The sequence below is a fragment of the Miscanthus floridulus genome, chromosome 9, assembly GCF_019320115.1.
Source record: "Miscanthus floridulus cultivar M001 chromosome 9, ASM1932011v1, whole genome shotgun sequence".
Classification (NCBI taxonomy): domain Eukaryota; kingdom Viridiplantae; phylum Streptophyta; class Magnoliopsida; order Poales; family Poaceae; genus Miscanthus; species Miscanthus floridulus.
The window spans coordinates 123,452,108-123,466,348 of record NC_089588.1 but is presented as its reverse complement, the minus strand read 5'-3'; the positions used below and the strand labels follow the sequence as shown (position 1 = coordinate 123,466,348).

General features: G+C 44.0%; 1 protein-coding gene across 1 annotated transcript; it reads right to left on the bottom strand.

The window, feature by feature from the left end:
* Positions 1-7,904: 7,904 nt before the first annotated feature.
* LOC136482850 (probable LRR receptor-like serine/threonine-protein kinase At3g47570) lies at positions 7,905-11,220 on the bottom strand. The gene is made up of 2 exons (XM_066480026.1): positions 8,391-11,220; positions 7,905-8,278 (listed from the first exon to the last, which is right to left on the bottom strand). Exons 1-2 carry the CDS (start codon positions 11,218-11,220, stop codon positions 7,905-7,907), a joined length of 3,204 nt encoding a protein of 1,067 aa, XP_066336123.1.
* Between the last annotated feature and the right edge of the window lie 3,021 nt (positions 11,221-14,241).

Sequence of the window (14,241 nt, the reverse complement as noted above, 5' to 3'; positions counted from 1 at the left end):
TGGGATTGAAGTTCTTTTGGCATGCATCTAAAACTTAAGGGTTTGTTAGGCACATAAATTTTATAGGAGTTCATCAGCTCAGTTTCACATAAAAAACCCACGATCAGGAAAAATAAAAAATCCTCGATTCCACACGGGGACTAAAAGTTTCTGCATACTACGTACTAGTACATCACAAAACTACAAATACGTGTACTAGAGCACTATGTGACGATGATGGGAGGGCAAAGGCGAAGTGAGAGGCTCACTTATGCATCTTCTGATGGCTGGTGTAGCTGCGCATTGCCACAGTGCACAGGGGCATGCATGAGACCCTCTACATACGTAGGTGTCCCTGGTTTACTTTTCCCTGCCTTGCATCAGTGCGGTGCATGCGTGTTATGCTTGCTTCTGCAGTTTCTATGCTACATTAACTACATACATGCGTGGATATGGCAAGCCAAGCCGGCCGGGGATTGCGATTAATCCGTTAAGCCAGGCCCCCTTCCATCCAATCCAATACAGATTGAGCACTGTTCATGTGCTTTCAGGAACCACGAAAAAATAAAAGCAGACTGACTCGCTATCGCTGTGCAGTCCAGTCATTAAACAGAAGAACGCGTGCCATTTTTCTTTGATAAAGAAACTTTTATTAAAACCTCGAAAGCAATACATCGAGTTGATACAAAGTTAAAGAGGACAACTTCTAGCCTCTGCCTAACATGAGGCACACAGCCAGAGAAAGAAAACAAACCTGGCACAATTTAGTGACTATCAATTCGTAAACTAGACCGCCACCCATGTACCTGAGAGAAAAAAAATCCTTGGCCACCTGCGTCAACTGTTGTAATATTGCTACAGTTGTATCCTTCACATTCGGCTTCTACAGCATAGCCCAAGTACGTAGCCACTGGGTAACCAAATAGATAATCAGCATAGGAGAAACAATTTTTTTCTTTTCAAAAACAATATCATTCCATCAGAGCCAAATAGACCAACAAGTCGCAGCTCCTCCTAGCAGGAGTCAAAGCTTGACATTTTTGTTGACACCTCTTAGCCGGCCATTGAACATATGACCTATATTGTGGGGTTTTAAAAGACCTGTCGCAACATTAATAAAAGACTAAATTGAACAAGCAAATTGGTAGTCAAAGAACAAGTGCTTAATTGTCTGTTCTTTGTGACAAAAGCAGCAAGTTTTACTACCTTACCAATTGCGCTTTACTAGGTTATCCTTTGTCAATATAACTCCTCGCCATAGGTACCACAGGAAAATTTTTATTTTCAGTGGGGCTTTCACTTTCCAAATGAGTTTGTTAATATTTGGGTTATCAGTATGTAATAATGCTTGATAGTGTGACTTCACTGAGAATTTTCCATTTGGAAGTAAATTCTAGAGCAACTCGTCTTGTTCATGGGCCAACTCTATATTAGCAATATGTGGCAGAAAATCGTTCCACGCTACTAATTTGGGACCAATGAGGTCTCTTCGCCTACATAGGTTTGGTGATGGACCAAAAAGAACTTCCGCAATGGTAACGTGTTTAGGTCTGACAATCACTACCCTAGATCTGGACATCACTGCCGGTTCAAAAACCCACTTCACTGCCGGATTTTGAACCGACAGTGGCATACCGGCAGTGATGGGGGGTTGACATCACTGCCGGTCCTTAAAAACCGACACTGATCTACAGGAAACAGTGTCGGTTCCTGGCTCCATCCGGCAGTGTCCAGTTGAACAACACTGCCGGTTTGTGGTGCCAACCGACAGTGACGGTTGTTTCAAGAGTGTCGGTTCTTGGCTCAAGCAAGCAGTGTTGAGCAATCCTACACTGTCGGTTCATGGATCAAACCGGCAGTGTTGTTGTAAATATCAGTGTCGGTTCATGGATCAAACCGGCAGTGTTTTTGTAACTATCAGTGTCGGTTGATGGTTCAAGCAGACAGTGTTGAGCAAGCCAACACTGTCGGTTTCCTTATAACCGGTAGTGATGGTTACGACAACACTGCCGGTTTGTTGCTAACTGGCGGTGATGGCCCGTTCGTATTTTATTGTTTTATAATATATTTTAATTTATATTTTTTCGTGGAATCGGGTTTCGCTTTATATACGCTATGTAGACGACAGGTCCATCAATATTAAACATTACAAATGTTATGATTACAATTCAAATGTTCTTATCCACATCTCGATCCCTCAAACTAAAATTAATGTTCTTGGACTTCACACATGCTTCTTGGACTTCCTACAATAATCTGGCGAGCCGCTCTGGGCCATACTGGTCCTTGTACTTCATGGATTGTGCAATGGAAAATACTCCATCTTTTTTCAATACCTCGGCTAAGATGAATTTTGCCAGCTCCGATTGTAGTGCGACGATCTCCATGTCTAGCAGCCTTTCGTGCTTAAATTTCTTGCGCTATCGTTCAAAAAAGATGATATCCAAAGAGGAACAGTAAATCATTTTGTTGAATTATTAACAGACATAAATGAAATGGAGATTATACACACCAACTTATCGGCTTCTTCCGATTTCCCGCCGATGTAGCGAAGCATTGCCCACATTACATAAAACCCACATTCATTGTTTCCCGCCGGCTGTGATAGGTACTTCCCCTCCATTTCGACAACCTTGAATGGGACCGGCATCCCACCGATATGTCTTCTTCGGACACTAAGCAACATTAAAAGAAGAAACATTAGAAAGTGGTATGTGTGATTATAAAATAATAGTTATTAGGATCGCTTACTAATTCAGCACTGCCACCAGTGCATCCAGATGATGAAATGGTTTTTCTTCGAGTCCCACACCTCGAGCAGATTTTTGGCAAGATTAACACAAATGAAGACGAAATTGTTGCCGCAATCATAGAATCCTAATTATCGAATAATCTTAACAAAAAAAGAAGCATAAAATTAAAAGCCGAGAACACATACTCGCAGTTGTAGGCTAGAAGTATGTGGGTTTTCTTCTTTATCGTGAATTCGTCGAAAACATCAATCAATCTCTGTTTTAGGTCTTCCACGTCACATCCATAGAGGCCTAGACATGTCCTCTCATTGACTCGCATGGGGTCTAAGAAGCCTATGTAATCCCATTTGCTTTTTTAGAATGCAAAATTTTGCTATACACCTACATAAAATCATGGGAAGTGCTCAAAATTTTGCTATACACCTACATAAAATTATGGGCCGCTTCTTGTTGCCGATCAGTTCTTCGGCTACGGGCTAACAGGCGATGATGAGTTATGGCTGACACAATCGTGGTTAGTTTTGGCCGCGGACAACTACTAATAGCATATGTTCATATATATATGTTTAATGGGTAAAGGCGACTGGAGGCAGGGTGGCAGTCGACAAACAGTATGGAATGACAACCGTGGACCTCAACAATATTGGGTACAAAGACGAACCGTTCGTCCTTGCCAAGGATGTGAATCAGGTGTTCTATGTCAAGGACATGTCTACAAAACCAAAGAGAGGGAAAAACAACAACGACCCAATCAATGAGCCAAAGCGCCACATAGTTCTTTCAGGGAAAAGAAACATCGTTAGAATTGAAGACAAGTCAGACATATCAGAAGATTATGAAAAGGATGACCGAATTCTACCCTTCACAGTGAACAAAGACCCAAGCATCTAGCTAAATGATGAGGACACTCCATGGTTACGGCGCGATCATAACCAAGGGATATACGTTAAGAAGAAGTTCACTATCGTGCCCGCTTGATATATATAGTGATGTTTAATAGTGTGTATTAGAGGTATTATGTAATAATTGTGAATTCAGAGATGTTTATTAGGTGTTTCCTTTTTTTCTATGTTCAGATTAAATTTGTGTTTGATGGTGGGATTTCCATGTCGTTTTTGGACAATGACTGATGAAAAAATGAAAAGATTTACGTTAAAATGATGTGAAAACAAATTTCCAATCGAAAACAAAAGTTTTAATGATTTAAATTAAACACTACATTTTTGCATTAACGAAATAGTAATTATTAATGACATTATGTTTCAATATTTATAAGAAAAAACAAAAAACTTTAGGTCACACAATTTTCCTGTGTGCAATAAAGCAAAAGTAAATCCATATTCTTTTAAAACAATTGTATGCCTTGTATTTAATTTACTGTGCAATTAACAAGAGTTTAACATTTTATAGAAAGAAATATATAAAAAAACAAATGGAGCTTGAAACGGGCGGGAAGTGCAACTGCAGCCCAACTTTAGTCCCGGGTAGATCTACCACCCGGGACTAAAGGTGGGCTGCATTTTTTGTGGCCCGCCAAAATACACCTTTAGTCCCGGCTCATAATACCAGCCGGGACTAAAGGTCTTTTAGTCCTGAGCGTTTACAGGAGCCGGGACTAAAGGTCCCTCCCCTATATAAGACGGCCGTTTCTTCTTCCTCCTCACTCTTCGTCTAAGTCGCCCATCACCACTGCCGCCGCCACCCTCATCACCGCCGCCCTCGTCACCCTCGACATCTCTCCGCCTCCGCGCGATGGGCGACAACGCCAGTGGAAGCGATGGGCGACAACGCCAGTGGAAGCAAGTTTAAGTTACAAACGTTCGAATATTACATCTGTCAGTAGTGTGAAAATCGAAAGCGCTTAGGGCCCAACCATCTATCCGTCAACTGCTTCATTTTTGGCTCTGGGGGCCACACTGGCGGAAGTCCCTTCGGCTATAGGCACAGGAGTTTCGGCTAGCGAAGCGGCTGGTGATGACCTAGGCGAAGCAGTGCTGGCGTCACGATCCTCCCAACGTTTCTCCACCATAGCACATATTTCACGCCTCTCCTATGTGCTCTACGAAAACAACACTTAAAAAACGGGGACCAGCGATATAACGAAACAGATGATCGAAACATCGTTGCCCCGTCAGTACCTTTCCGTGACTTAGCGCCGCACTAAGAACCGCCATATCGTTACCCCCGGTAGACCAGAACTCGGCGAAAAGACGCTTGCTCACAGCATTTTCATCACCCAAAATCTGACCAAAACGGTTGACATCTAATAGGTCAAGGTGCTCCACATGATCATAGCCAGCTTCGCCCTTCTCATACCACCTTAAAAGCGGTTACTGCAGTGAAATCACGGCCTAGGGTCATATGGCCCTCTAGGGCCGAAATTTTGGCTCCCATCATTGTAGTTGGACGCGAGCTAGGCGTCACAGCCGATTCCACAAAGGCTGTGGTGGTACAGTTCAGCGACCTCTTACACTTTCTTCCGCATGGCGGAAGCGTCATCAATATTCGCCTTTTGGACTCGCGCTAGCTCTTCTTTTGTCGTCTGATGGCTGCTTTCGGTCGCCTTACGCTTTTCCCTTTCGTCTTTCACCTTGGCTTTGAGGTCTTCAACCTCCTTCTCTAGCTCCTCAATGCGGCGAGTTTTCGCTAGGTTCTCCTCCTCAATCTGTTGGCGATATACCAGGCTTTGCTGGCGAAGAGTGTGCCCCAGCAAGATAGACTGAAACCACGTAACAACGCATTCAACCACAGCGCAAAACGATAGTACATACGAAACAACGAAACTAGCGAATAGTGACTCACACTTATCATATGGTATTCGCTGGCTTCCACCAGTTTCGTATCCTCCACCGCAAGCAAATCCCTTTCGACTTCAGGGACTCGGAAGCGGGAGCAGTACTTAGTGAACTTCGAGCTTGCCGCATTGTCCGACGAAAGGAGCCTGACATCACAAAAGTTAAAACCGCATGCCAGATCGGTGTCTGACGAAACCCCTAAAGCATGAGCAAGGCGGTAAGATTCCTCCTTGGCCGAATCCAGTTCACCGGAAGAGCTAGATCCCGTATAAAAGCGCCTCACCATAATGTCCAGGTTTTAGACCCAAGACTAAACGGCCGAAACCCAACAGCCGCCCATCCATCATCTCCTGGCTCAACCGAATGGACTCGTGGAAAAATCGGCTCTTACCTTTTGTTGTTTCCATCATCCGCCCCAGCGAAAGGGAGCCCTTTCAATTTTTAGCAGCTGCTTTAGCGGGGCGCTCTGAGGGCTTTTTCGTCGCAACGGCTTTCTACCGTTCTGACCCATCGCCACAGACAACCGCGTTGGCGCTGCAGGCATGCTTCTTACCTCCCTTACCAAAAGTATGGAGTTCGATGACTGAAACATCATCATTGAAAGCATTCATGGCAGCGCTTGACACGCACTGAGGAGCCATCAAATCATGTAAAGAAGACGAATCAAATGAGGCAAATAATTTCCAAAGCAAATGCGAAAAAGAAGAAAAAGTGAAAAACAATCCGGGAAACATTAACGAAAGCACAGGCTAAAACAACGAGCTCACCGTATCACTACTGCTATCTCCGGTAAAATCACCAAGAATGAACGAAACCTTTTGGCTTTTTCGACTGACCGGTTTCGCGATTTCGCGACCAATCTTTATGTCATCCGCCTCACGAATTCCACGCTGCTTGCTTGATTGTCCAGCCGAAAGGGAAGTCTTTCCTTTCGCTGGGGTGGAAGTACCGGCCCCTTTCGCGCAACCGCCCACCAAGACAGGCCAATCGTCATAAGTCACGTTCATCATTTCAAAGACTCGGTTAAGTCTTTGCCAAGAACCCAAGCTTGTTGGTGGAGACCCCAAGGGTTGCCTCCCCCTAGTCTCGGCTTTCGGTGGTTTCGGCAGGCCGAAAACGAAGCTAGCGCTTCCGACCCATTCGCTCGATAGAAGGGCCCGGTCGTTTTCATCCAAGTTTTGCCTTTCGGCGTTTTCGTCAAGCCGAAAACAAAGCTAGCGCTTCTGACCCATTCGCTCGACAGAAGGGCCCGTTCGTTCTCGTCCAAGCTTTGGCTTTTGGCGTTTTCATCAAGCCAAAAACGAAGCTAGCGCTTTGGGGTCTTTCGCCCGCCAGTACAGACCCGATGCTTTTGACTTTCATTTTCGCCGAAAGGGTCTGGGCATCTTTTGTCAGCGTCCGTCCGTAAGCGGTTTTGTTATGACGACAGAAAGCTGCTGCTTTCGACAGTTTCGATCGCCGAAGGGATGCATGTGTTTTCGTCAATACCCGGGTGCTTTCATCGGTTTTCGTCGATGCTCTCACTCCGCCTGTACGTGTATTTGCAGGGTCCTCTCTCAGACGTCGGTTCACACTAGCGGTTCGACGGATTGCATCGGCGATAGGGCCCACCTGGAGGAGGAACCGTCATGACAGGCTGAATGGATCAAAAGCGCCCCAAGGATATCGAATATACTTGGGTATCGGAGTAGTTAGAAGGGCATTTCTGTCTTTATATTGCATGCTGAAGGGTATAAATGTAGCCCCTCTTGTACAATGAAGAGGGGGAGAAAAAAAACTTTGATCCAAGGAGACTTTCGCAATTGCTTCGTGCTCTTTGTTCCTTTCGTTCTGTCGTGTATCTTGTTTTGGTTACTCGAGTGATAGCCTGTGGTTCGAAGGCCGTAGCCTAGAACAACAACCGTCGTCTCTATTACAGCGGGCTTATAAAACAAGCCCACACACTGCCGCGGCAAACCGCCTAAAGAAACACCCATCCTGACAATGTTGTCCCACATGCCAGCCACTACAGTCTTGTCTGCTTTTCCTATTGTCGGATCACGCACGGCCTTGTGAATCCTGCCCTTTCGTCCGCTTGTCCTGACACTTTGCTGCAGCCACGCCTATGGATTGGGAATGGATTTTTTTTTTAAATCGGATGGGAGGTTTGGGTGCTAGTGAAAATAGAATGTTCAGGGTTTCAGCTACAGTAGGTACACTGATTAAATCTCCAGTTCACAGTACACAAACATCTCTCAAACTCAACAACTGAGGGAAAGCGTGAACAGAACACACACTCGTTAATGGACAAAGATGTGCAAGAGTCTGCTGCAGCAGGTCCTATTCTGCTAGTACAAAAGCGAAAGAACAGAACAAAGAGATATACAGATAAGGGAGATCACTGGCCAGCTTCAGGCCTTGTTGCTGGCATGGATTTGATATAATCATTTTTCACTTTCTTTAGAGCCACTACAACTTCACTCATCGATAACCTTTGGTGAGGTGCACAACTTGAGCAGAGCAAACCCAACTCAAAGATTGGTGGAATGAAGGGCTTCAGATCGCAGTAAGCAGAGGAAGGACCTTGCAGGAGCCTATCATCCAGAACATGGACAATCTCTGACAGGAATGCTTGACGAACCCACTCCCTGATGCTTAGATCTCCTATGAACATGGGATCGGTGGGTCTCTTTCCGGTGAAGACTTCAAGAAGCAGGATTCCAAAGCTGAACACATCACTCTTGCGGGATGCCTTCCCAAATGATCCATACTCTGCCCAATAATCAGTAAAACAAATATTACAACAATTGAGCAACTAGAAGGAACTACAACGATCATACACACCACTCACAGGTATAGTTACAGTAGAAGAGAATGGTAGTACCTGGTGCCATGTACCCAAGTGTTCCGGGCATACTTGTAGTGACCATGGAGCTGTCATCACCCAATAGCAATTTTGCGATGCCAAAATCTGCCACATGTGCTGTCATGTCGCTGTCAAATAGGATGTTGCTAGGCTTCAAGTCACAATGCAGGACAACCTGGAAATGCTGATGGTGCAGATACTCCATCGCCATTGACACATCTATCATGATCTCCAGCCTATTAAGGAATCCCAAGCTACTTGATGTACCTTCGGAGTGTAGGAGCTTGTCTAAGCTGCCATTGGGCATGTACTGGAGCACGAGTGCTCTGATTTCCAGGTTGGAGCATGTGCTTAGTATTCTTATCAGGTTGCGGTGTCGAGCCATGCGAAGCACATGGCACTCGGCATCAAAGCTTCTAATGGCCTGTTCTAGTCGCATGTCTAGAACTTTTATTGCAACAACCAAACCGTTGCTCAGGTGGCATTTGAAAACTTTTGCAAGACTTCCAGTTCCCAGAAGGTTGTTATCGCTAAAGTTATCAGTGGCAGAAACGAGCTCATGGTAGGTAACCAATATTTGTCTTACAGCACTGCCAGGATCAATGACAGTAGCTTTCCGTCTAATAATTAGGTAGACACAAAGAACAGTGGAGACAAATGCAGCACTGACAACTGGAAGAAGGATAATTAGAAGGTGTCTTTTATATGAGTGAGAGTCCTCAAGACAAGGAGAAAATCCAAGATGGGGAGATCCACATAGCCCAGCATTTCCAATCAAAGATAGTGACGTGATGTTTGAAAAAATACCTCCCTCTGGTATCTTCCCTTCAAGCTTATTGAAGGAGAGGTTGAAGGATGTCAAGCCCGTGAAATTGGCAAGGAACATGGGAATGGTACCAGAGATATTATTGAAGGAGAGATCCAAGTATGATAAGCTAGTAAGCTTTTGAAATGAATCTGGGAATTGCCCATCGAATGAGTTATGTGATAGATTTAGGAAGTTGAGCATTATAATTTTTCCAAAAGATTCTGGGATGGTTCCATGGAAATAGTTGGAATAGAGGTCAATGGAATACATTTGTTTTAGCCCACCAACATCGCTTGGAAGTGGACCAACAAAGAAATTGTTAGAAAGATCTAAATAAATGAGTTTGTCAAGGCGGAAGAAGGATGCTGGTATAGCTGAGTTTAAGTGGTTACTAGATAAGCTTATTTGTTCTAGAACACTAAGGTTGCCAATGCTATCGGGTATAGGGCCAAAGAATTTGTTTCCTGAAAGATACAAGCGTTGTAAGCTCCTCAGCATTCCAATTTCTGTTGGTATAGAGCCGGACATGTCATTGTTAGTGACGTCAAACTTGATGAGCTCTTGCATCACCGTGACAGAATTTGGGATATACCCTGTGAATAGGTTTCTAGAAAGATCTAATGTTTGAAGATGGCTTAGGTTTGACAATGACGGTGGAAGCCTACCATTTAACTTGTTGTCACCTACATTAAACCAATGTAACTCGGTTGATAGGTTCCCGATATGATCTGGGAGCCCCCCTACTAAAGAATTATTGGACAGAGCAACGACCTGGAGATTCCTACAATTAGAAAGGGAAGACAAGAAGTTAAGATTCCCATCTAAATTATTGGAGTGAAGTTCAAGCTTGTAAAGAGCTGGGATGTTGCCAAGTGTCGGTGGTACTGAGCCGGAGAAATTATTCCTGTACAGACATAGTTTAGATAATTCCGAAAAGTTCCCAAGAAAACTTGGAATCAGACCAGTTAGCTGATTGGTTCCGAGATATAGTCCAGTAAGATGGGTGGTGAGATTGCTAAGAACAGCTGGGATAGAGCCGACTAGGTTATTTTCTGTCATGTCAAGAATGGTGAGACGTGGCAGTTGAGCCAGCCATGTTGGAATGACGTCAACAAAATAATTTTCTGACAAATTGAGAATTTCTAAGTATTTGCACGCGGCAAGTCCAGATGGAATTGGACCCAAAAAATTGTTCCCTGCGAGAAAAAGATCCTTCAATAGAGGAAGGCTAAAACTTTGATTGTTTGGAATAGAACCAGCAAAGTTATTCGTACCCAGACTGAGCCACTGCATCCTTGACATGTTGTAGATGGCTGGGGGTACTGTACCAGACAGGTTATTGAATTCCAAGTACAAGAGTTCTAGCATTGGCAAGGAACCTATATTATGTGGTAGGGGACCTGATAAGCTGTTGTTCCTCAAGCTGAGCCACCTTAGAGATTGTGTATTATTGAATAAGCTTGGTGGTATGTGGCCAGTTAGCTCATTCTTGCAAAGAGAAAACCGCTCGAGGCTGTGCAAATTTTGCAGTAGTCCTTGGGGGATTTCTCCTGACAGGCTATTGTAACTTAGGCGAAGATCACCAAGCGTTGTTAGGTTTCCTATGGTACTAGGAATGGCAGCAGAGAGACCATTTTGAACGAGAGATAGAACCTTAAGACGACGTAGCATGCCAAGTTCAGCAGGGATGGTGCCAGCGAGGCGGGTGTTTGTGAGGTTGAGTATGGAGAGGAACGAAAGATTACCGAGGTGTGGGCTGAGCTCCCCTTGTAGGGGAACATCGGACAGCGACAGTGCTGTGACGCGCTGCCGGTGGCGGCGGCTGCACGACAATCCAAGCCATCGACAGAAGGACACGTTGGTTGTCCAGCTCCTGGCAAGGACGCCGGTGGGATCAGCGAGCCCGCCTTTGAAAGCCAGCAGTGCATGAAGGTCGCTGTGGCTGCCATTACTGTTTGTTGCTGTGGTGATTAGAGAAGAGGAGGCGGCACCCGGCAATAGGGCCAAGAGGCAGATGGCTAATACTATTAGAGTGGCCATCGGATCCGAAGGTGCCCTGTTGGTGAATTTTGATATATATATATACATATAAGCATGGATTACAGTAACTGTTCACCGCCCACGTGCTCGACTCATGCAATGGCTCCAGGTCACAATGTCAATGATGCCTAGTTGCAGGCGGCTAGGATCCAAATAAGAACAGCCGGTTTCCGTCGTTCATGGAAATGATTGAACCAGGATTGTTTGGATCAGAGACCGAAGTTCATGAGGTATCACATTGGGTGTCACATCGGCTATTCAGATACTAATTATAAAACTAATTACAGAAGTCGTTACGAATTCACAAGACGAATCTATTAAGTCTAATTAGTACATCATTAGCATATGTGTACTGTAGCATCATATTGTCAAATCTTTGACTAATTAGGTTTAATAGATTCGTGTCGCAAATTAGTCTCAATCTACGTAATTAGTTTTGTAATTAGCCTATGTTTAATACTCCAAATTAGTGTCAAATATCTGATCTGACAGGGACTAAACTTTAAGAGGGGAAACCAAACACCCCCTAATTGATTTGTATTGGAAGTCAACCGCTGTATGATGCAATGATGGTTGACTATACAAATGATGGTTGACTATACACGCTGCACCTCTGTATGCATGCAGTGGCAGCTAGGCTCCAAATAAGAACAGCCCGCAGTTCCTGTCGTTCATGGAAATGGTTGAACCAGAATTAGTTGATCTGTACTTCATGATGCAAAAACTATCGAAAGTCAGCCATCATTGCATCATGCATTTGATACGAGTCTGCCATGTGAATTGTCATGGTATAGGGAGCTTCCAACAGAACTGCGAATTTGTGTATGTGTCCGCCACATGACGTACCATCATTTCAATATTTTTTATGGCGGCTATGAATATTTGACAACTTAGTTGTGTCGGACACTATAGGAGCCAGACTGCTGTGTTTAATTGTGTCGGTAAATGTGCCACACTGCACCGATGTAGAAACTAAAAGTATGGTGGATATGGATATATTGTTTGAGCATTTTTATTTTAGGGTGAATTTAATTTGTCTGTTCTTTCCCCGCTTTTTATTCTTGTTGGTCAAAAAAATGTTACTATATATATTTGTTTATTATTATGTTCTCTGGGATTGAAGTTCTTTTGGCATGCATCTAAAACTTAAGGGTTTGTTAGGCACAGAAATTTTATAGGAGTTCATCAGCTCAGTTTCACATAAAAAACCCACGATCAGGAAAAATAAAAAATCCTCGATTCCACACGGGGACTAAAAGTTTCTGCATACTACGTACTAGTACATCACAAAACTACAAATACGTGTACTAGAGCACTATGTGATGATGATGGGAGGGCAAAGGCGAAGTGAGAGGCTCACTTATGCATCTTCTGATGGCTGGTGTTGCTGCGCATTGCCACAGTGCACAGGGGCATGCATGAGACCCTCTACATACGTAGGTGTCCCTGGTTTACTTTTCCCTGCCTTGCATCAGTGCGGTGCATGCGTGTTATGCTTGCTTCTGCAGTTTCTATGCTACATTAACTACATACATGCTTGGATTTGGATTAATCCGTTAAGCCCGGCCCCCTTCCATCCAATCCAATACAGATTGAGCACTGTTCATGTGCTTTCAGGAACCACGAAAAAATAAAAGCAGACTGGCTCGCTATCGCTGTGCAGTCCAGTCATTAAACAGAAGAACGCGTGCCATTTTTCTTTGATAAACAAACTTTTATTAAAACCTCGAAAGCAATACATCGAGTTGATACAAAGTTAAAGAGGACAACTTCTAGCCTCTGCCTAACATGAGGCACACAGCCAGAGAAAGAAAACAAACCTGGCACAATTTAGTGACTATCAATTCGTAAACTAGACCGCAACCCATGTACCTGAGAGAAAAAAAATCCTTGGCCACCTACGTCAACTGTTATAATATTGCTACAGTTGTATCCTGCACATTCGGCTTCTACAGCTTAGCCCAAGTACATAGCCACTGGGTAACCAAATAGATAATCAGCATAGGAGAAACAATTTTTTTTCTTTTCAAAAACAATATCATTCCATCAGAGCCAAATAGACCAACAAGTCGCAGCTCCTCCTAGCAGGAGTAAAAGCTTGACATTTTTATTGACACCTCTTAGCCAGCCATTGAACATATGACCTATATTGTGGGGTTTTAAAAGACCTGTCGCAACATGAATAAAAGACTAAATTGAACAAGCAAACTGGTAGTCAAAGAACAAGTGCTTAATTGTCTGTTCTTTGAGACAAAAGCAGCAAGTTTTACTACCTTACCAATTGCGCTTTACTAGGTTATCCTTTGTCAATATAACTCCTCGCCATAGGTACCATAGGAAAATTTTTATTTTCAGTGGGGCTTTCACTTTCCAAATGAGTTTGTTAATATTTGGGTTATCAGTATGTAATAATGCTTGATAGTGTGACTTCACCGAGAATTTTCCATTTGGAAGTAAATTCTAGAGCAACTCGTCTTGTTCATGGGCCAACTCTATATTAGCAATATGTGGCAGAAAATCGTTCCACGCTACTAATTTGGGACCAATGAGGTCTCTTCGCCTAGATAGGTCTGGTGATGGACCAAAAAGAACCTCCGCAATGGTAACGTGTTTAGGTCTGACAATCACTACCCTAGATCTGGACATCACTGCCGATTCAAAAACCCACTTCATTGCCGGATTTTGAAACCGACAGTGGCATACCGGCAGTGATGGGGGGTTGACATCACTGCCGGTCCTTAAAAACCGACACTGATTTACAGGAAACAGTGTCAGTTCCTAGCTCCACCCGGCAGTGTCCAGTTGAACAACACTGCCGGTTTGTAGTGCCAACCGATAGTGACGGTTGCTTTAAGAGTATCGGTTCTTGGCTCAAGCCAACAGTGTTGAGCAATCCTACACTGTCGGTTCATGGATCGAACCGGCAGTGTTGTTGTAAATATCAGTGTCGGTTCATGGATCAAACCGGCAGTGTTTTCGTAACTATCAGTGTCGGTTGATGGTTCAAGCCAGCAGTGTTGA